The sequence below is a fragment of the Electrophorus electricus genome, chromosome 19 (assembly GCF_041902795.1).
Source record: "Electrophorus electricus isolate QZ-2024a chromosome 19, ASM4190279v1, whole genome shotgun sequence".
Taxonomy (NCBI): domain Eukaryota; kingdom Metazoa; phylum Chordata; class Actinopteri; order Gymnotiformes; family Gymnotidae; genus Electrophorus; species Electrophorus electricus.
In genome coordinates this window covers 20,942,493-20,966,706 of record NC_137515.1, presented here as the reverse complement: position 1 = coordinate 20,966,706, position 24,214 = coordinate 20,942,493, and the positions used below count along the sequence as shown (strand labels likewise).

The window sequence follows — 24,214 nt, the reverse complement described above, 5'->3', positions numbered from 1 at the left end:
GCCCAGAGCTACTTTGATGGGCATGATTCTGTGACCTCTTGGGCCTTGAAATGTGGTGCTTTGAATGATTTAAAGAAGTGTGCCCACGTTTAAAGCAACCTTGCTGGGCATGACTGTGTGACCTCTTGGGCCTGGAAGTCTGGTTGTAGTATTATTTAAAGAGTCAAACTGCGTGAAGTGTGCCCAAGCCCAGAGTTACTTTGCTGGGCATGAATGTGTGACCTCTTGGGCTTGGAGGTCTGTTTCTAATTTTGATTAAAGGGTCAAACATCCGTATTGTTTGGGTTAAACGATTGATTAATTAATGAATGTTATTCGATAAACAAGGCAACTAAAATAGTTACTAATGTTAAGTGATAAAAGAGTCCGGTAACAAAAATGGCTTGAGTTAAACGGTAAATGACGTGACACAAAGTTACTCAAATTATTTAATTATATACCACTGTAGTTTTTAGTTCACGTGCATTTGTTGTTTACACCCTCATAGAAACTCCCTTGGTCATGAATGATAAAACTTGATATTTAATTTTTAAAAATTTATCAAATCAAGACTGTTTTAATCCTTTCTTTTCCAGATAACTATCACTTACATTTTCAATTCACAAGCATTTTTTCATGTCCAGTTTAAATTTTCATGGATTTTTATCAGCTTCGATTTCATCATTTAGAATTTGCTAGTTCCTCCACTCATGTGCCTGAAATGTTACTAAACCGTGTTGTAAATTAGTAGATTCTTACCTGTTTGAGGAATTCTGGCTTGTGTTTATTGTCTGTGGGCAGAAAGGCTTTCCTAGATGCCAACTGGCAAAATGTTCCAAGATTTCTAAGAAATTATTGAACTTCCCTAAAAAAAAAACCAAAAAAAAAACCCAAAACAAACAAATAAATAAGCTGAGAGAACTAAAAGGAAAGCTATAAATACAACTTGACAGTTTTCAGCAGCAGGCGAATTTGTACGGTTACTGAGCCGATAGCTAGCTAGCTAGCTAGCTAGCTACCGGCTGCACGATTAACAGTGCAAAGTGAAAGCTAGCTACTGACTTTGCACTGTTAACCATGCAGCCGGTAACTAGCGGTATCTAGTGGTTGAAATGCTTGCGGTTTAAATGCTTGGTGGACATTTGATTTGTACGGTTTACTGAGCTGATAGCTAGCTAGCTACTTTACTGGGTATGGTTCTGTGACCTCCTGGGCTTGGAGGTCTGTTTCTAGTTTTGGTTAAAGGGTCAAACTGCATGGTCTGCACAGGCCCATAGCGACTTTGCTGGGCATGACTGTGTGAGCTCTTAGGCTTGGAAGTCTGGTTGTAGTATGATTTAAAGGGTCAAATGGTCTCAATTGTGTGTCCAGGGTCAAATGGTCTCAATTGTGTCTACTTTTGAAAGGTTTTCCAGCTGTCATCTCTGATGTGCATAATCATTTAAACTCTTAACTACTTTTGAAACGTCATACTAATTTTATTGCAAAGGGTTATGTAACTTTATTATTTATAAACTGATTAACTGTTCAAGTAGCCATGAGCGTTAGATGTGAAGACAAGGTTATGGTGTATTAATCACCTGTTATTCCAAATCTGCTGTCCTTGAACAATTAAGTGTCAGTGCCCACTTAATTAAACTATTTTCTTGCGGCTAGTGATGTAGTGCTGTAGTTTTACCCCAGTCTGTTGTGTAGTACTGTGGATTTCAATTTCAGTTACACCTTAGTTGATATTGTCCATCTGTGAAGATTAGGAATTACTAATGTAATAGATGGAGGAGAAGATTAAATCTTTTGCTTATGTTACATTCTAAAGATGCATTAACCACCGAATAGCACCCAAGTGTTATTATAATCACTGTATTGCTTTTTGCTAACTATTTGTTAACTGTAAATATGATGTGGTGGGCAGATGAGAGGCTTTTTGAGACTGCACTACAACAAAAGAAAAATTAAAATGCTCTAATGATAAATGTTAGTCAATGTCAAGTAATCGTCACTGCTCTTTGAATCTAAAAAGCCCTCCCCTCCGATACTGTTTTTGAGGTAGCTGGCCAAAGCAAATCCATTAACAATCTAACCATAACCCATTAATAATCTAACTCTAAATCATTAATAGCAATCAAACTCTAGCTCATTAATAATCTAATCCATGAATAAGATAACCCTAACCCATTAATAATAGTCAAACCCTAGCTCATTAATAATCTAAGACATTAATAATAAAACCCTAACCCATTAATAATAATCGAACCCTAGCTCATTAATAATCTAACCCATGAATAATCCCATTAATAATAATCGAACCGTAGCTAATTAATAATCTAACCCATTAATAATCTTTCAGATACAGTCCTTAATCACATGCCCAATCAGTTAAAACAGAAAAGTCACTTGGTTGAGAAACAGATCAAGTTTTGTTCTTGCACGTGTGTAACTGCAGTGTGGCGAGTGGTTTGTTCACAGTTAGTTTTGTGCCTTTTAGGCATTGATGAATTTTATTATGCTGATATACATGAACGCAGAAAATAAGTCACTGTTTGTGAACAACCCCATGAGTTTATTCAGCAGGCTATGCATGTTGATATAGATCTTTTTTTTTTTTTTAACTTTTAATTTTTTTAAACCACCATTTTGTACATCACCATCCACAGAAGTAGACAATTTTCAGCATAAGCAAATATCCTCAAAGCCCACAGTAAGTCAAACACCATCCAATAGATTTTCTGTGTGGAACTGGGAGGTTGGAGCTGGCATCGGAGGGGAAAGGAACAGAGGAGTTTAACAGAATTGCATTCTCTGGGTTAGGGTTAGGGTTTCATTCTCAGGCTAAAATAGCTCCCATCCCAGCCTCACTCAACATTTCACTTACATCACATATTAGAGGCACAAGAAAACATTCAGGCTTACAGAGTATAGAAGTGTGTGTGTGTGTGTGTGTGTGTGTGTGTGTGTGTGTGTGTGTGTGTGTGTGTGTGTGTGTGTATGTATGTATGTATGTATGTATCAATGTTGACAGCTTGTCTACATGAAATCTGAGGCAGAGCTAAAAGCTTAAGGCGTATCATTTTAGATCAGTTTAATACACATGCATACATGAGGATACTATGGGTTGTTTTTTTAGGCAGAAGGGGGCTATCAGGGTCTATAACTGATGTAGACTCACAGGGACCTGTGAGCCAAAGCATTATGTTCCTGCCACAACCAGGCCACACATATTGGAGAATGAACATCCCAGACAGAAGGGGAGCAGCAAGTCACCAAAAATTTAAATACTAAAACTGACGCATACAAGGAGTGGGTTAGGGTTAACACGAGTGGATGATGTGGACGGCCTCCATTTGAAAATGTTGGAAACTGATGAGTTTTAAATGGTTAAAATGCATCGTCTAGTGAGTCAATGTTGTTGTAATAGCACCGTGTCCAGAAGGGTTGCTATGGGCAACTTCTGACTTGTCAAGTGTGTTGCCATGACAAATACAGAGCCAGACCCTGAGGACTGGAGGGTCCAGTAGTCATGGTAATGCTGGATAACAATGAACACAGAGTAGAAGGGAATGAAATATGAGAAATGATAACATGGAAATACTTTTAAATCTCAAGAGAAACCTGGGTAAGATTTCTATCTGAAACCTAACAATAGATTTAACGATTTAATAAATTAGAACAATTAATAAAGGACTGTATCATTTTGATCCTCATGTAACTCTCTGTTTGAGATACACACACACAAAAAAAAAATTCATGCTAAAAACATGTCATCATTTAAGGTTAACCCTGTACTTACTACTAACGGGTCTTCACCTTTAGGCCTGTACTTGTACTTACCTACTCTAACTCTAACCCTGCACCCTAACCCTACCTGTACTTATTACTGATAGGTCTGAATGCTGCAGACCTCAAAGCAGTGACTCTATTTTTCAGGTACTCTGCTAACTTGAATTTGTAAATCCCCTTGGATATGACCCTTTAAAGTCAGTGGTGTGCATCTAATTCCAGTTCTCTGAGATGAAAAACAGCTTCTGAATCTTGTGTGTTGGCAGCAAAACAGACTCTCACTACAGGAGGAGTTGGAGGAGCATGCAGCTCGAGGTGTGTGCATGTGTGTGTGTGTAGTCAAAAAGCAGAAAAGTATAACACAGGCCAAACGTTTGTAAAGGAGAGGGAAAAAACATGTATGATGGGTTTATTAAATGAGAAACAGAATACACAAAACAGAAAAAAATGGACGGGTGGAATTGCTTAGGGTCTCGTGAGAAACATAGGGAAGTATACTCAATCCAGCACAGCACTTTCTTTGCCCACTACACTACAACCATATTACACACTGCATGGTCCAGCATCCACTTTCACAGCTTGGCCCTTCATTTGGGGCAAGACTGCAGCTGTTTGCCACCATGATGCAGAAAAAAACTGATTGGTTAATGTGTAGCAGTTCTCACATTATGCATCAAAGTTGCATACACATCAGTCATTACACTAACATTACTATCATGGACACTACACCCGTGGGCAGTCCACTGCAGACTCACAGACTTTGAAAGCACTGTGAAGATGGATAGGGAAGAGGAATCTGGCACCTTTGCATCGGTTAACATTGGCTATTTTATGTCTATAGCCTTCTTTTTCATCAATAAGTTTAGCAAAAAGAACAAAATTGGTCTAAAAAAACACTCCGTACACTTCTGTGACATTAGGCACAGATAATAAAGCTAAGATTAGGGTTAAAAGACAAAAGACATTCATTTACATTTCCATCAGTGTGAGCTTAACAACTACATTATCACAAGGATCACATTCAATGGCCAAGGCAGCATTTGCAGCATATGAAATATGCAAATACTGTAAAACTGCACTGACGGTAGCAACTACAACCATTGTTGTTATAAACCAGGATGGCAGCACTGGCTCTAGCATTACTGGAGTGACAGAAGTGAATGTTCCAACTCTAGTCGACACCCATGTTTCACTCATTCTCTCCATGTCACCCGAGTAGAAAACAGCTGTAAAAAGCAGGAACTCAAAACCCAAAATGTCCTTAATTTCCATGGTGCTTCCCAGTTGTTCCGTATTCCTGTGCCACATGTAGCTGCCAGTACAGTGGACCCTCTTATTACACCAGTGGCCCTGACACACATCCACACACAGGACGTCGCCACCCCAGCCCGTGACCAGACACTAGGGTCAGGGTTAGCACTACTCATTTACAGCCAAATACACCCCACTTTCATGGACTGTTCGCAACATGCTAATGCAACTTCTAAATATGAAGCTCAATGCTGCGTTTAGTCAGATCATATTAAAATGCAATTTGTGACTGAAATGAGAGGAATCCAAGTTTAACATCATTGGGGCTCTTTTCTTAACAGGGCTTTGCTCATTACTTGGTTTTATATGCAGTCATAAATCTTTACAGGCATACAAAACAGAGTTAAACACAGCACAGTCTGGTGATGTACCACCATGTGCATCTCAGTCACCTCATTCAGTGATTCTGTTTTTCTTGGACATGATCCAGAAGGGTTGTTTATTTTACAGTATAACCATTTTTATGAGCTGACTGAAGAACATTCAAATTTACCTTGAATTTGACCTTGACTCCTGTATGCCCATTTTTATGAATATTGACATTCCTCCTTCTCCTTATAGATATTTCACCCACAAACTGACAGAAGACTGTTGACGAATGTTGACCTACAGGACTGTGCCCCGCTGACCTTGTTAAATAAAGTTACAATGGTAAGCAATAACTGCTCAGCGTAGTCTAACTGGACCCGTCCAATAAAAAAAAATTAAACAAAAAATAATATTAATGACAAATGGTAGGTAGAAAGTACAGTATAAAAATGCTAAATCATACCATTAAAGGTGCTCAAATATGAAGTGTTAATTTTTTCCCTTTTATCTTCGTATGAGGCAAATATTTCTTTTTTCTCTAGATTCTCCGCTAGGAGAGGGAGGATGGAGAGTGATGAGAGTGCAGGGAGGTGCAGGGGCTTCAGAAGGTCTAGGGGGAGAGTCACAGGCCCAAAGGAGGATTTGGCTCTGGATGGAAGTTGGTGTTGGGAAAACGACCACCTTCAGACGTCCCCAACCCCCCAAACTCCTGTAAGCTCCCAGTCTCCTACAGAGTGAGGAGAGCTTTAGCCAAGGCTTGTAATGTTGGCCCTGCCACCAGGGGGTGCCACAATGCGTTGAGTGTTGCGACGTGGAACATTGTCGTCAATCTGAGCACCTGTGGACAAGACAAAGGGAGAAAATATCAATATAAAGCTGTGAAATAGCATAGTTATCCCACACACAGTGTGTTACCTTTACTTACAGATTATGATCACCAGCACATCAGATGTTTAGCATTGTTTCTGGTCTGTCCCTGGAGTATCTCATACTCAACTGATGTTTGTTTAACATTAAGTTGTACAGGACCAGGCAGGAAACTAGTGTCTCAGCAGTGTGTTAGTCTGCAGTCCTGTGGTTGCATATTCTCTCTCAGCACATCCTAACAGGACTCACCAGACAGACTGAATCCAGACTGGTGAAGGTTGCGGACAGGCTGTGTGGGTTGCTTGGCCGGGGACGTCTTGGCTGAGGAAGCCGGAGTCACAGCCTTAGGGGTCACAGACACCTCACACACTGGCCCATCGTAAAGGCCTCTGGGGACACCCCTCAACTCAGCAAGCTACAGGACACACAGGTTAATCACCAAAAATGCTTATTTAACTTTCTAGTTTCGAATATTTAACTCTTTCATGCATATTTACCTCTTCCATGTTTTCATTATAGGATTATGATTAAGTACAGTACAGAGTAAATACATAAAAAAACAAAACAAAACCATAAACCAAAACAGAATATATAGTAACTACAGCCAAAAAGAAGCATCTTAAACAGAAAGGGTTAGGGATAGGGTTAGGGATAGGGTCAGAGTTAGGGTTGGGCTTGGGGTTAGAAAGGAAGAAGGCAGAACTGGTGCACACCCGGCTGCGGGCCTTTATCCTCTTGTAAACGTAGTCGGGGTAGGGTTTCCGGGCCACGTAGCGTCCTGAGCCCTCTGTTGTGTGGAGGGTTCCATCCTCTAGCACAATTTTCCCCTGGCTAATCACTACCAGTGGAGCTCCCCGCACTTCCATACCCTCAAAGATGTTATACTCCACCGCCTGCCATCAAGGACACACACACAGCCTTGGTATGAGCTTGGATAGGTGCTTAATGAAGCAAAGAGGAAACAAGAAAAAATATGTGATACTTATTTTTAACAAACTGATACAGTCTGAGTCAAACTATTATTTAGTAAACTTTTTCTTAAAACCTTTTTTCCCACATAAAATTATGCATTCCTTAAAACAGCAGTAAGACTGAAGATGGAGTCATGCAGTTTAAGAGAAAAAAGTAATCTAATTTCTAATCATATATATATGTGTTTTAGGGTGTGCGTTCTGGGGTGTGGTGTGTTTTAGGGTGTGCGTTCTGGGGTGTGGTGTGTTTTAGGGTGTGCGTTCTGGGGTGTGGTGTGTTTTAGGGTGTGCGTTCTGGGGTGTGGTGTGTTTTAGGTTGTGCGTTCTGGGGTGTGGTGTGTTTTGGGGTGTGCGTTCTGGGAGGTGGTGTGTTTTAGGGTGTGCGTTCTGGGAGGTGGTGTGTTTTAGGGTGTGCGTTCTGGGAGGTGGTGTGTTTGCACTCCTCAATAACTGAGACGCTGAATTAATGAAGGTACATTGATTCTCACAACATGAGGTCATTTTGGCACTCCAATGTAATCATGTAATATATTCACTTACACGCACTCTAACACTAACTCACTTAAACACACTCACACACCCCCAGAATGTTTCTCACACAACTTGTCATGGCCACTATCAATCACAGACATGGTCCAACACTCAGGCAATGACCTCATTCCTATGAGTTTGAACCCCACAGCCTAGCTCTACTGAACAATACACATCTTATTTACACCCTCCCCCTTTACAAACATGGCTTTGGACATGAGTCTGCAAGAGAATACCTTATAAGGACAGAAACATGACATCTTTAATGGAATCCCAGTGCACCATCATTATTCAGCATAATCCTGTTAGGAATAAACTTAGTTCTTGCTTCTTTTTTTTTTTTTGTCTTTGGGGGATTTTGTTGTTCTTGTACTTCTGCTGGATGGTTAGGGTCACCATAACCCTAACACTAAACCCCAACTCTAACCCTAAATATTAACCCCAACCCTAATCCTAACACCCTACCCCTAACTCTAACCCTAACCCTAACAATAACCCTAGGCCCTAACCCCTAGCCCTAAACCCCAACCCTTCTGCTGGATGGACTCACCAGATTGTGGCTCTTGGCAGAGATGATCTTGGTGATGTCAGGGTCCCACAGGACCAGATCCGCATCAGAGCCCACAGCGACACGGCCTTTACGTGGGTACAAGTTGAAGATCTTAGCTGCGTTGGTGCTGGTCACAGCCACAAACTGGTTTTCATCCATCTTACCAGTCACCTGGGTGGGGAAGAAGCATGTGTCATGTGATCTGGTATGTGCATGTAAGAATGCATATACTTGGGTGCACATAAATGTGAATGGCAGTTAAAAAGCTGCATCCGATACATCTGAAACGGAAGCCGGGTAAATAATTTGACACTAGTTTACTTTCCAGTGCGTAGGAAGAGCCCGTCTCTCACTCACCACACACTTGTCCCAGATGATTGACATCCTTTCCTCTGTGCCATTGGTGCCCTCTGGGATGAGGGTAAAGTCGTCTTTACCCACAGCTCTCTGGGCCGTGCTGAATGTGCAGTGGGCGCTGCCAGTCACCTGCAAGTCCCCACTGGAGGGAGGAAGAAAAAGAGAAAGAACAAGAAAGATAGAGGGAAAGAAAGAGAGTGAGAGAGAGACAAAGAGAGAAAGAGAATAAGTGAGGTAAAGGCAAAAGAGAGACAGGTAAATAAGTGAGAGAAAGATAAAGGAGAAGTGTGTGTTAGATGAGGACAAAAAGCTGAGAGAATCTTTTTTTTCCCTGTTCCAGAAGAGTGGATAATCCTTCTAATAATCCTATAATCCTATAATCCCAGCCGAGCAGTATCCATAATTTTGTTCTCCTCTTATTTGTGTCTTTTAGCTGTTTCTTTTTCACACTTTGAAGGTTTAAAATTGCCATTAGCTGTGTCTTATTTCCACTAGGTTTCTAAAATTAAAAAGCAGAAATCCATTTGGCCTCAGAACATGAGTACTCAGAATACTCGGCAGGTTCTCACCAGGACAGCAGGGAGCTGAGATAGTCGGGTGTCGTGGGGTCAGGACTCAGGGGCGGGGATGTCACATAAGCTGCAGCCTTGGCCCAGTTCTTGCTCCAATAGTGTGAGCCGTCTGTGCCCAGACTTGCAGTGATCGGTTCGCCAAACACTACAGTCCCTGCCATCACCAATCACAAAAACCAAAAAACTGATTATATGTTGGTCTTAAATTCTGGAGTCCCCTGCTACAGTGTCATTTAATAGAGCATTAGCCATGCAAAGCATGTTACGAATGACTTTAGTCTCTGAGCATAAACGTGGTCTTCACAAGGCACTTTAAACTACCGTAACCTGTGACCTACCGTAACCGTTTATGACTCTCACCTTTCTTCCGGGCCTGGGCGATGACATCAGCCGCACTCTTGCTCATCACCTTGGTGATGTAGAGTGGGCAGTTGGTCTGATTGGCCACTGTCACAGAGCGATTGACTGCCTCTGCCTCCACCTAAACACAGTGGTCATGTCAGTTCTGCCTGTGATTATATTATATTTGATGTCATTAAATTGCATACCACATACACCAAAGGAGAGCAGTGGTTATGTCAGTACTGTCTGTCATATTATGTGTGATGTCATTAAAGTACAAGCCATAACTTTACAACTATTACATTTCATTTGTAGTTGTTACTTTACAGGTGCTATGTCAGTGCCATTACGAATGCATTGTTACTACATTAATAGTACATGTGTAATGTTGTTACATCTGGGTCACTACACTACAACATTTCATTAGACCACAGAAAAAAAACATGGTGTGTAACCAACTGGGTACATATTTATCAAACATCTCACTATACAAATACAGATCCATTTTCAAGTTTTGCCCTTCATTTACATGCAAGATCATTCAGTTAAAACCATATAATAAATATGAACCAGGGTGCACAAGTGGGGAGAGTTCTGATAAGACCTCATTATAATTTCATAAAGTGGGTGTGAATACTTTATCCTAGCAAGATGGGGCATGAAAATACCTCTTCTAACAAATAATGTGAACTCATCTCATTGCTGACAAGCAGACATATGAACACATCAGTAGACAGACATGAATGACGGAAGAATGTGAGTGTCCCATTACCTCCTCTGGATGAGTCAGCACGTGACCCTCAGGTCCAGTGATGCCCAGGTCCAGAATCCTGTGCTGTTCCTGCACCGAATAACAGACACAACAAAGACAGATAAAGAGAGGCATAAAAATAGATGACAAAACAGAATTATAAAGAACAGAAATGCATATCAGATTAAAATTGATTAAAAGAAATCTAAACTATTGTGTCTCTCTCTGTGACTCTGTAACCAAACTTAAGTCTTAGCATAACGTGTTCTCTTATCTTTAGAGATCACATACACACACTATCTGTCCAGAGTCAAATATATGTTTTCATTCAATTCCCCTGACATCATAAAGAGGCTTTGGTTGGTACTGCCAGTATAAAGTCTAAATGCTCATTACACAAAAAGAGTTTGGACATAAACTTTTAAACAGTTTATTTCCAGTGGTGTGGCTGGATGCTGCTGGAATGTGGACTGCTCTTCAGAATCTTACCTCAGCAATGATGTCTCCATTCTCAGCATGAACCTGCGCGACAGCACCCAGATCACGGATCACACTGAACACCTCATAGATCTGCAGAGGTACACACACACACACACACACACACACACACACACACACACAAACAAATGCACACACAGACACATTAACACAATTGGACATGAACATACAAAGACAAGGACACAAAACGCACGCACACACACACACACACACCCAATACATGTACAGCACAGTAATGTGCACACACACACACACACACACACACACCCAATACATGTACAGCACAGTAATGTGCACACACACACACACACACACCCAATACATGTACAGCACAGTAATGTGCACCCACACACACACCCACACACACCCACACACACACACACACACACACACCCAATACATGTACAGCACAGTAATGTGCACACACACACACACACGCGGGCACAGACACAGACAAAGACACAGAAACACATACATACAAACACTATGGCTATATTTAACAGACTTTCTGATTTCTGGGTGAGAGAAGTCATGTATGTTTAGATGTTTCACACAGGTGGAAAGCTGAGTGTTCCACTACCCAAGTCTGCTTTGTTTATGAATATGTCACAAAGGGTTAGGGTTTAGGGTTAGAGTTTAGGGTTAAGGTTTGGGGTTTAGGGTTAGGTTTACGGTTAGGGTTTAGGGTTTTGGGTTAAAGTAATACTGATATGTCTTCATTCTGTTCTTTCTGCACACCAGGGTCAGTTGATTCAGAATTTCTGGATAGCCTCTCTTCTAAAAGAAACTGCGTTGCAGTGCCCACTAGGTCCGGTTTGACACTGGCTGTGCAGGGAAAGCATATCTGAAGGCCAGTGAACACAGAATTGGCTCATACCTGAGAATCGGTCAGCTGGAAAACATCTTTGTAGGCCAGGTAGACCAGGAAAGAGTTCACCCCTGCAGTGGCAAACATAATAAAGGATTGAATGAGGATAGAACTCCTGAAATATGCTTATGAGATAATATAATACACATATAACATATGCCATAATCTATGACCACCCCCTCCCACCCTGAAGGATCACAGCACTACATCTGTAAGGACTCACCTACTCTGACACACCTTTAGGCAAGTCAGCACAATCAAGATCTTCAATTAAACCACGTGTGTGAAAAACTACACTGTGCCATGGGGTGGGTGTCCATGTAAGGGTGGTTGAGTGTACCGGTGAGGTTGTGTGAGGTGTAGTGTAGGTGTACAGGTACGGTTTTGTGAGGTGTGGTGTAGGTGTACAGGTGAGGTTGTGTGAGGTGTGGCATGAGTGTACAGGTGAGGTTGTATGAGGTGTAGGTGTACAGGTGAGGTTGTGTGAGATGTGGTGTGGCTATACAGGTGAGGTTGCGCGAGGTGTGGTGTCGGTGTACAGGTGAGGTTGTGGGAGGTTGTGTGAGGTGTACCGTGGTCCTTTACGAGTGTCTCCATATCCTCCTGGATGCCCCTGTGCCACTCGGTAATGTCCACATGGAGGGAGTAGTCACAGCAGGACTTACTGTCGGCCCAGTCCCGCCACTGATTAAATGCAGCTAGGAGCCCTATCCCACATTCTGGCACCACATGGTCAACTGTTCACAACACACACAAACAGAACAGTTAAAATATGGAGTGAGATATGCTGATACACATATGCAAACACCGCATTACAACAAAAAGAGTACACACAGATGTACAAATCACACCACAATAAACACCACCAGCAAATGCAAACACACATACACAACCACACAGTGTTTAAGCAGCTGCTACTGATACGAAAATTAACTTATTAACCAATGTGACTGATATGAATAAGTTCTGATGTAGCATGGTGGCGAAACCTGGGAGTGCTGCTCTGTACTGTGGTCAGCTCCACTACACTCTACCACACTCCATCATACTCCACCACTCCATCGTACTCCACCACTCTACCACATGCCATCATACATGATGGCATCCACTCTCCACCACACTCCATCATACTCCACCACCACACTCTGCTGCATGAGAACTTGCATCTTCATACGTCATGGTGGTGACTCAGCACAAAAACACAACACAGCACTACTCAGTCATAAAAGGAACAATGAAGGCAAATATGCAGATCCATTTGATTTGCTGCTTGTAAATTATTAGTATTTTGGATGTGTGAGCTTGGCGCTTAATCATTGTTTTTCCTGCAGAAGAGTCTGAATTGGATTACAAGTCACAGGATTGTAATTATCCATGTACATTTGACTCGTATTTGATTACAGCAGCACACTTAATTCTACTGTATATTGTAGAATTGTATAATGTATAAAAAGAAATATCTTTGCAGAGCAAAAGTGCCCAATTTCAGTTCCTGAGGGCAGAAAATCAGCACAATTTCCCAAACTTCCTCCACTTGAGAATGAGCTCCTGGGTTCGGGCTAAAGCAGACACATGCCCAAACCCAGCCCAGTTTAAACCCTGTAGTGTTTCAAATACATAGAGGTGTGGGAACTCACCTCTATGTACGGCAGGGATCTGAGATTAGGGTTAGGGTTAGGTCATGCAGAGACTCACTAATCATGGTGGTGCCTCCTGCCAGAGCAGCACAAGTGCCCTGGTAGAAGTCGTCAGCAGCAGTCATGCCTCGGTCTGGCATCTGGAAGCGTGTGTGAACATCGATGCCCCCTGGCATAACCATCCGCCCTTGGGCATCAATGGTTTTAACTCCACCAGGGACTATCAAATTCTCCCCAATCTGCCTGAGTGGAGTGTAAGAGAACAGGAAAGGAAGAGAGAAAGAGGAAGGAAGGAAGTAGAGGAGAGGGAAAAAGAAAGAATGACAAAGCAAGAAAGAGGGAGAAAAAAGGAAAGGATAAGTAAGGAGAGGTGGCATTTTTAGCTGATATCTAAAGTTTGTTCTTTGTGAAAGTCTTAATTTGGAAATGTTCTTTTTTAAAAAGTTTATTCTTACAGTATTCTTGCGAACCAAAGGAATGCTATAAAGAAGACCCAATATCTCTATTTTAGTCTGTCTGAAATCAGTTTCTGAAGTGAGCATGCAGTCAGACACTTACTTGATAAGTCCATCCTCCATGTAGATGTCTGCAAACAAGGACTGGTCATCATTCACGATCTTGGCTCCTTTAATTAGTAGACGCTCACTCTGGAGGTTAAAAAAAAGTTAATATAATGTTTTTTGAATAGAAAACATTAAGGGGATGCTAAATTGATAAGTTTAAATTGATAAGTTTAAACAATTTCAGTCAACAATTGTAGTCTAAACTGAAGGACATTTAATACAGTAAGAAATGCATGTCAGCCTGTGCAGGAAACAATGTGACACATTGTAAGTAGCAGTTTAAAAACATACGCATGAGGCAAAATACTGGGTATGGCTCAAACACAACACCAGTCACACGCCTTTACAATCTGCCAGCAATTCATTGGAGAGGGCTACCAGCATCCCCTAAAACGCCCAAGGTTAACCCTAACCCTAAGGTTAACCCTAATCCTAACCCTAAAGTTAACCCTAATCCTAACCCTAGGGTTAACCCTTATCCTAATGCTAGGGTTAACCCTAACCCTAACCCTAGTGTTAACCCTAATCCTAACCCTAGGGTAAACCCTAACCCTAACCATAGTGTAAACCCTAATCCTAACCTAAGATCACTTTGATACAATGTCCCAGAAATGTCAACATCACAATGTCCTAATGTGCTGTCCCAATCCATCATATTTTGCAAGGCCTGTTCCTTTCTTCTTAAAAGATACTTTAAAACACTCACAAATGCTAACTTTTTGCACAAAAACTGAAATCTTAAAGGGTATGTAGGAACAGGGTTAATACTGTGATAACTGACACTGTGCTAACTGGGATAACACTGCTAACTGATATTGCACTAACTGTTAATACGCTAATGAGCATTATTAATGCATTGTTACTTGTACATTCTGATGTTTGCTGTGTTCTGCTGCTGATTACACTGAGGAGAAATAGGTCTGGTAAACACCAGGAGCTAAGTGTTTTGGCATCACGGCCTGCTGTGGTTCTGCATTGAAGACGTTGCCCCAGCAACATTACAAATGAGACATGTGATATGGTAGAAGCCAATCAGCACTCAGGGCCAGATACAATGGAGAAAAATCAGTGACCAGGACTAGCCCCACTAAATCAGCCTTCCACACCCACACCAACATTCACATACATACCCATACACACTAACACTCACCCACACACCCATATAGACACAAACACACACTCCTCTTCTCTTTACACACATGTCCTCAGGGAATGGGCATTTCTCAGGATCCTTTCTTTCACAAGGCCCTCTGCATCGTCCCCAGACAAAGACGCCTCTGTTCCAGAACGCTGCCTCTTTGCATGCTTGACAGCAGCCCAGCAACTCAGGCCAGTACTTGGCTAGATATCCCCTACCCAGCTCCACCCCCATCCCCACCTCTAACCTAAACCTAAACCACATCCCCATCCCCACCTCTAACCTAAACCTAAACCACACCCCCATCCCCACCTCTAACCTAAACCACACCCCCATCCCCACCTCTAACCTAAACCCCACCCCCATCCCCACCTCTAACCTAAACCCCACCCCCATCCCTACCTCTAACTTAAACCCCACCCCCAACTCCATCTCTCAGCCCTGGCGAAAGGCACTATAGTTGTAATTAAAAACAAAGACCCAAGGACAACAGAAATTAATCTTATTACAACTCATAAAACATTAACAATTTTGACTTTATCTGACTAATATGAAAAATTGCTTCTACCACATTAAAGACCATTAAAAAATCAAAAAAAAAAAAAATAAATCAAAGGATCTTTGCAAAAAGTTCATAATATTGGTGGATCTACAAATGAATAACAAAAAATGTAGAAGAGATCAATGTTCTGGTACAAATAAATAGAAATAAAATAAAATACACTAGAAAATGTCTTTACATTCTTTAGATTAAGTGTCTGTGTGTGAAAGTGTTGATGCTGCACATTCACTCTGTATCTGACTATCAGAACAACTGCTTTGTAATGTTGTAATTACATATCCTAACCCTAATCCACCCTAACCCCAACACTAACTCTAACCCTCCCTAACCCTAACCCTCCCTAACCCTAACCCTCTAACCCAGGGGGTGACCAGCATGCGTCACCCCCGTATGGCAGCAGTAGGAGGGGCTGATGACTGCAATTCATGGCATATCAACACTCTCCATGGCAGCAGTAGGTGGGACTGACGACAGCCAGCCCATGACAGAAGTAAGTAGAATATGGTTCCCATATGGTAGAAATAGGAAAACGATAAGCCATAAGCGATGATGGCAACCTGGCTGAAACTGACCCAAGCCATTCTACTCACACCAAAAAGCTTTGAGCTGACAGTTCCGACCAAGATGTCAGTGTAACTTACAATCTTAGATCCCCTACTTTTACACATCTTGTGCCAAAATGATTTTAAAAAGACTAAATCAGCTTGCAGTTTTAGTCTCATACCTCATTGGCTTCTTTAATCATTAGTTTAGGTTTTAGTCATAAAGATAATTGCCTCTGGTTATTATTATGCTCTTATATTTTACAAGTCTTTACTTTACTAACACTAGCACCTACTGTTCTGACCTGTTAGCTTGTTTTTAAAGAGACCAGTGGAACAGACCATTCAAATTCATATTCAGCACATGTATCTGGACAGTTTGTTTCTAAACAAGCTTTCTCTCGTGCGGCATGGATAAAGTGGACACAAGAGACAAAGGGTTGGCATACATAGCTCTAAGTCATTGATAAATAAGGGGCATGGCATACAGACTGAGTGATCGATAGATAAGGGGTGTGGCATAATCAGCTCTAAATGATTGATAAGGGGCGTGGCATACACAGCTCTAAGTGATTGACTGATAAGGGACGTGGCATACACAGCTCTAAGTGATTTATTGATAAGGGGCGTGGCATACACAGCTCTAAGTGATTTATTGATAAAGGGCGTGGTATACACAGCTCTAAATGATAAGGTGTGTGGCATACACAGCTCTAAATGATAAGGTGTGTGGCATACACAGCTATAAGTGATTGATAAGGGGCGTGGCATACACAGCTCTTAGTGATTGATAAGGGACGTGGCATACACAGCTCTAAATGATAAGGTGTGTGGCATACACAGCTCTAAATGATTGATAAGGGGCGTGGCATATACAGCTCTAAATGATTAAGGGGCGTGGCATACACAGCTCTAAATGATTGACTGATAAGGGACGTGGCATACACAGCTCTAAGTGATTTATTGATAAGGGGCGTGGCATACACAGCTCTAAGTGATTTATTGATAAGGGGCGTGGCATACACAGCTCTAAATGATAAGGTGTGTGGCATACACAGCTCTAAATGATAAGGTGTGTGGCATACACAGCTATAAGTGATTGATAAGGGGCGTGGCATACACAGCTCTAAGTGATTGATAAGGGACGTGGCATACACAGCTCTAAATGATAAGGTGTGTGGCATACACAGCTCTAAATGATTGATAAGGGGCGTGGCATATACAACTCTAAATGATTAAGGGGCGTGGCATACACAGCTCTAAATGATAAGGTGTGTGGCATACACAGCTCTAAATGATTGATAAGGGGCGTGGCATATACAGCTCTAAATGATTAAGGGGCGTGGCATACACAGCTCTAAATGATAAGGTGTGTGGCATACACAGCTCTAAGTGATTGATAAGGGGCGTGGCATACACAGCTCTAAGTGATTGATAAGGGGCGTGGCATACACAGCTCTAAGTGATGAACTGGCAAATGGGGCAAATACACATTTGAATTTAAATTGAAAGAGTGCAAAAAGCATTTTGAAATTAACACGCAAGCATGTGTCGAGTTTTAGATGTGAACGCATCCTCCTTTGATGGGAGTTCCCTTTTGCCTCTTTATTTTGAGTTGTTGGTCAGTAACAGGAACTAAGTGTGGGTTAAGAGCACAGTGGATAAGAACTGTTGCTGATTCCAGAATCATACAGGGAGGTGTTGGGGGTGGGGGTGAGGAAGCCCCCCCCCCCATCCCAGGCCTCACTGACAAAGCCCACCTCACACTTCCTCTCACAAAGACAAACCCGCCTCTGGCTAAGATGAGACAACTCCATTTGCCTCGCCACAAAATCAGAATCCCCTCACTAACAAGGAGGAGGTGGATGGGAAATGTATGTTCCCTAAACTCATATACACCTGTTTCTGCACATTCACCGTGGTCAGAACCTACAAGACGCCCCTGAAGAGGGGTGGAGACGATAAACCTTGGACTCCATACTGACGACTACAAAGAGAAATGGTGTGGCTGAGAGCAGGCTGCAGAGGAAACAGATATATGCGTTTAACTGGCTACGCTAGTGTGATGAGAAAATCAGAATCTTCACGCTCGATTTTCTTCCTATTAGGCGAAGTCTGTAACGCTTCCACATCGCCATGATCTCAGATGGCAGATCCTCTGACCGATCGGTGGTAAGCTGCACCGTAGCGTATGGGTCACAATGACAGAAGTACGCCGCCGGCTGATTTCGGAGCTTTCCGCGATCCTAGTGTTCCTATAAATATAAAAGGACGCATTCTCCCAGCTACTCAGAGCTGCGAACGGCGAATGTGAGGAATCTATCGCGTTTACTCCACCGGTCGGAGAGCCATGACAGTAGTCCTTCTCAACAAAGAACATCGCCGTGTCGTCTGACACCATGTCGGACCCAACCGCCTAGGCAGCTACAAACGTGGCTAGGTTAAGAAAACTAAACAAATTATAACTCCAATAAAGTGTCTGTATCGGCAACATTAACAGAATGCTTAAGACGAGCAAGAACTTGCTGATACTTTATTCTGGCACGTTGCAAATCCAATAACTCCACCCGGACGCAGGGTGTACAAACTGCTCCCGCTGCAGTACGCGAGCCTGTTCCACATATATCTCACGGACTAGCAAACGGACATGAAGTGTGTTAAGAGTGCGTTAAGAGCGTGCGCATCGTCGGTATTACAGATACCTCACGTCTGACAACGTAGCATATGCCCTGCGATGTACACCAGTGTGCTCAGCACCTTTTCTAGACAGAGAGCTGCATTCCTGACACTCACGGTGATGCGCGGGATGTTCTTCTTGCCCTGATAGCCAGACATCTTCACGTCGCGAGCGATGACCCGCTATCTCTGGAGTAGATGCAGAGGCTGAACGCTTGTTCAAGCTAAAGACGGACGAAAGCTGAAGAATCAAGGTTAAAAGACCTCTGCTAAACTCTCCTCTCCGCTTTCTTTCTCCTCCGACACGCGACGTCAGCGCAGACAGACCCAGAAACAGAGCAGGGTTTGCAGGTCTGCGTCCACGCGCAGGGCCCCGCCCTGTTCCACGGGCTAGTCCGCCCCTCCTCGCGCCGTGTCTTTGGTCAGACTGGGCGGGGAGATTGTTCTCTGCAGGACCATTTCCTCCGCGCGCACTCCAGACTGCACGGTCAGATTGTAACTAATTTCAAAGTGGCGGCGAGATTCTGAAATAACATCATGAGTAAATCTCCACGTCAGTGGAGGCGCAAGCATATTAGACAACTGGGAAATAGAGATCGAAAGAGCCCGAAGTAAAATTTTATATTCTATTCTATAATTCTATTCTAAGAATAAATGATTTATAATTGAGTAAAATGATTTTTAGCTGCAAAATCAAACATTAAATTGTATGTGACCTGTAACAAATATTGTTTACTTTCTCTTCGGCCTTTACCAAATGTACTTGGTAGAGAGAACATTCAAATTAAAACAAACTAAGTTATAACGATTATTGTATTAAACACACAGTGAGTCTATTCATCATGTTAATAACAACATATGCATTTGTTTGTAGGACGTTAGGATGTTACATGACAAAATCTGGGTACAACCACTAACACTAGGCATTCTTTAGACATCACCTGTGTTAGTGTTTCATTGAGACTAAAGTTTGTAGCTGATTTAAGACCAATTCACAGTCTCTCTCAGAGAAAAATGTCTATAAATTACATTTAAAACCTGAATAAAAAGTTTAGTAGTTTGTAGTAAGTATGAAATTGTACAACATGATATTAAGTGGTGTATCCAAGGCAAAATCTTAAGTGTCTGCTGTTTCCATGTAAAACATGCAGTTTATCATTTTCCATCAGAAACATAGAACTGTGATCACTCCATTAAATTAAGATATTTATTTATAATAATCATAACCACCAAATATAAATAATCTGAATATAAATAATAAGCCTTAAGGTATCTAGGTTCCATGCAAATTAACATGAAGTATGGTGAAAATATATTATAGATTTTGTAACATTTGCATTAATTTCTGCTCAGGTGCTCCTGTGGACATGTCAGATCAGTTGTCCTGTGGTTCCACTTCTGTACATTATTGATCCGCACTCGCATTAAGGGCTCACAGTGGGGGAGTATACAACTGTGTCTCACAAACAGTGTAGCAGAACAAGGGAAGCTTTCTGTTTGGGAAGAGCCCAGTGTCATGTTACTAAAATCTACACCCAAGCAGATTTAACATGAATCCATGCTGTAGAGCATCAATGCAAATGACAATATTTTTGGATCCTTGAATGACATTTTTCCTACTATGTGCTTTCTTGAACAGGCGGACTGTTGAATGCAGCCCTAAGATTCTCCTAAGCTCGTCTGGCGCTCCCACAACACGCCTCTGCAGAGAATCCAAGTCTACCATCCACCATTACACACCATTTTTACACTGGCTAGGTAACTATGGTTACTGCATCCAGATAGCAAGCTCCAGACACACAAGCTTCTTGCATTCCTACCATCATGTTTGAAGATAATGAAAAAAAAGCAAGGAAAACTAGTAGCTATTAGGGTTAGGGTTTGTCTGATTTATGTAGTTGCTGGTTTCTTGCATAGATCACAACATGATGAAGGCATAATGCAGTGTAGTCTCATTTCTGACTATTTTTTTCCTCTCTCTGGTTTAAAGGAATAACATAGCCTACTGACCATTCTCACCATCACTCAATTGTTTTTAAACATACAAATTCGTTACTTAAGTAAATAATGTAATTCTAAATCTGATATAAAGAGATAGACAAATGGACAGAGTGGCGGGCAGGAAGACAGTCAGAGAGAGAGAGAGACAGATAAACACAACATCTACATGACCATTCTGCATCACTCTTACCTTGTCATTGAGGTTCTGCAGTAACTCTTTGCCTGCACTTTTACGGATCTCCACCTTCCTCGGCTGGGAGATCTCCCTCTGCCTTTCTATCACTTGCACACCCACCGAGCTGCTTCTCGAGGACAGCGAGTCAAAATCCAGCGTTTTGTTCTCTGTGGAACCTTCCACAGGGCAGAACATGCCACAGAATTTTTGCCGTGGTGGACTGGGGCTAGAGGAACCCATGCTCTTGAAAAAAGCAGGTACATCACCGGCAGACATGTCAAAATGAGCTTCTGCCAACTCCCAGGAAGATGTCTGAAAACAAGTTCAAGCAATCAGGACAGCAGCAGCCTGGCAAGAGTGCAGTTAGGTGTTATATGAACACTGCTCTTGTCAGTGTTTCCTCCTCCTCCTCCAAATCTAAATGAAATGCACAGTAGGCAAGATCTACTCAGTCAATTGTTTATTAATAATTATAACAAAAATGACAATGTAGTACTGCTGCTGGCACCACCACCACCACCACCACCACAAAAACAACAATAATAATAACGTGTATGAAAGTTCTTTCCATATGATAATTTGCTGTCATTAAAAACCTGTCTATAAATTAGACTGCTGATATACTGATCCCAACAAAATCGTTAGAATTTTTGCTAACGTGTGCAAATAAAAATGCGATCTTTAGTGTACATTACTGCTTAGCGCGTGATCAAAAGCATGAAATGAACACACAAATCACGTCAAAATAGTTATCTTGAACATGGTTACTGAAAATAGTCGAAGAAATGGATAAAATAGAGACGGTGTTACCGTGGAAGCTTGGTACCCGAAGGGTGAGGAGGTGGTTTAGCCTCGGAGAGAGGGTAGCGGAGTGTGCCCTGAAATGTCACGGTTCCACCGAGTTACAAAGACATTATTTTCATACCTAAGGATTTACTATTGTTCTCGGTGACTTGTCGCGGTGCCCTTTGTGTGGAGTGACTTATTGCGAGTACATCCGCCTACGCCGTCAGACCCGATTCTCAAAAGAGGAAAAAACCTAAAGGCTACAAATGGAGCACGGCAAACTTTCCTATGATGTCTTATGTTCGCTGTGACTTCTAGATACGAGGTATGAAAATGAATGTCCGATTTGTGAGGCGCGTTGCCACGCCCAGGGTAAAGGTTACGGGCGCTGTCCTTTCAGCACCATAGGACCACATCACAGACAACCTGACCTGGAAGCTACTTGTGATACGGCTTCATAGCTGAGTTTTCTTTCCGTTTTTTTTTTTTTTACTATAAAGGAAATGATCATAATAATGAGTGTCATATGTAAAAAGCAGTTTGTACTATGCGACGCTGGCATTAAGATTTATTGAATAAAATATATCTCATAATACGAGTTTATTCTTATTACCTTTAAATGTTGATGAATATATATTTAAGAGTGACATTAAAGCTGTGACGTAAATCATTTTCCCCCCATCTTAATTACAGTCGTGTCATCCGAAACAAACAGACAAGACGCATAGACACATTGATCCAAAGTGGTTTCCATAACGACGCTGCATTTTCCCTTATAATATTGCTAAACGCCTAGTTTCGGATTCGAATGGAGAATTAAATTTCATATTTAGATTTTAAAATTCATATAGCGTTCATTCAGCGCCTCATTGCACTGTCACCGGTTTTTTACCCTGTCATGACAGGTAAGGATTTTATTCTAGAATGACGTAACAAGCTACACATCTACCCACCCAAACATACACACGCCATTTTATGAGAGTGTGTATGTGTGTTATGGAACGCTTCGTACAACATAAACTGTGTAAAATGAATGGAGTGTGATATACAGAACTTATGCTTTAAAAGCAGCGTTACTTTACACGCGCTCCCATAACACCCAGGAACGTGGAACGGCTTGTAGGCACGCGCGAGCTGCCAAAACAAAGCAGAAGCGAGGACAACTAGAGATTTAGCATGCTGACTCATCCTATTATGCCTTTGCCTCTCATTGATCTTTGGTTGTTTTAAAGTTACAGAGCTCTGACCGCACATTCTGACTGAAAGCTGCAGTTCTGCGTATGTGTGTTCACACATCTTGCGGCGAGAGATCCAATCAGACCACCTCTTCTCCTCCTCCCTGTCAGAGGTTTGGGACAGACCCTTTGATACCCATTACTGCCATTGGAGGGCACCAATGGAAAGGAAAGAGTAAGACAACCGGTTTCCTGCCAGTTACACACTACTGAAGTATGAAGTACACTACTACAGTAATAGAGAGATCAAGTTGAGTAGACCATTAAAAAAAAAAAAAAAAGAAAAAAAAAAGATGTCAATTTAAACCAGACTATCCTAATGAAGCTAAAATAAACAAGAGCCAAGTAATATTAGTGGTATAGAACATCTTCTGGATGGTCTGTCTGCAAGCACAATTTTCTAAAGTGTACAAGCCCTCGGAACATTGACTTGAAATACAAGGTTACCCATTTTGAAACATTATTTGAAAATTGGTGTGTCCCACATCAAATTGCAGTTTTTCAAAGACAATGTAATATAGTATTTTAGAGCAGGAGAGGTTAACAGTAAAGGCTCCATAGTGCCCTCAGTGATCCTGAAAGCAATGCTATTACTCCTCTTAACCCTTCATACAACAGCAAATCCACACTGCTCAAACTACAAACATAGCGGGGCTTGACACACTGTCCTTCCATAATACATGTTAGACACACATCAACACTCTTTTCTGTGCTTTCACCCAGGTGAGGGTCAGGGTGGTGGAACAAACCTCCTGAGCCCAGTTGTCTTCAAACAGTGACTGAAGTTCCATCGCATCCAAAAGTATCTAAATATTAAATCACACACTTAGGAAAAAATGTCAGCAGAAGCATGTATATGTTTTATCTTTGTATTGTGCATCTATGTATCAGCACTGAGTCTCGTTTCTGCTAGTATCCGAGATCAAAAGTGTTTTTGGACTGTAACCTATTTGTAATGATAAGGATGCACTTTTTGTGTGAATATCAAATCACATTTGTAAATTATTCTGGATCTGCATCTGTTAAATGCCACAAATATAAATTTAAATATATAAACACATTATTAAAAGACAGTAGCGAACCAATCATGCATGAATACCTGTCACAGACCTGTTTGTAAGCAATGCTTATGTAGCTGTGTGTGTGTGTAAAAGAGAGAGAGATTCTAAGTGATGCTCATTAAGTTATAAATGATCTTGCTGCTGCAGAACTGTGG

At 41.7% G+C, this 24,214-nt stretch overlaps 1 protein-coding gene across 2 annotated transcripts; it reads right to left on the bottom strand.

Moving 5' to 3' along the window:
* Window positions 1-4,129: 4,129 nt before the first annotated feature.
* dpysl2b (dihydropyrimidinase like 2b) lies at window positions 4,130-24,150 on the bottom strand. 2 transcript variants are annotated; one of them, XM_027026067.3, is made up of 15 exons: window positions 21,788-24,150; window positions 20,993-21,289; window positions 13,879-13,967; window positions 13,379-13,563; window positions 12,256-12,420; window positions 11,693-11,754; window positions 10,807-10,887; window positions 10,339-10,407; window positions 9,585-9,705; window positions 9,222-9,378; window positions 8,653-8,794; window positions 8,296-8,466; window positions 6,957-7,136; window positions 6,493-6,658; window positions 4,130-6,214 (listed from the first exon to the last, which is right to left on the bottom strand). In XM_027026067.3, exons 2-15 carry the CDS (start codon window positions 21,251-21,253, stop codon window positions 6,123-6,125), a joined length of 1,941 nt encoding a protein of 646 aa, XP_026881868.2. In that variant the 5' UTR covers window positions 21,254-21,289; window positions 21,788-24,150; the 3' UTR covers window positions 4,130-6,122. The 2 variants fall into 2 exon arrangements, with proteins under 2 accessions (XP_026881868.2, XP_026881869.2); XM_027026068.3 differs by lacking the exons at window positions 20,993-21,289; window positions 21,788-24,150 and adding an exon at window positions 18,919-19,245.
* Window positions 24,151-24,214: the final 64 nt, after the last annotated feature.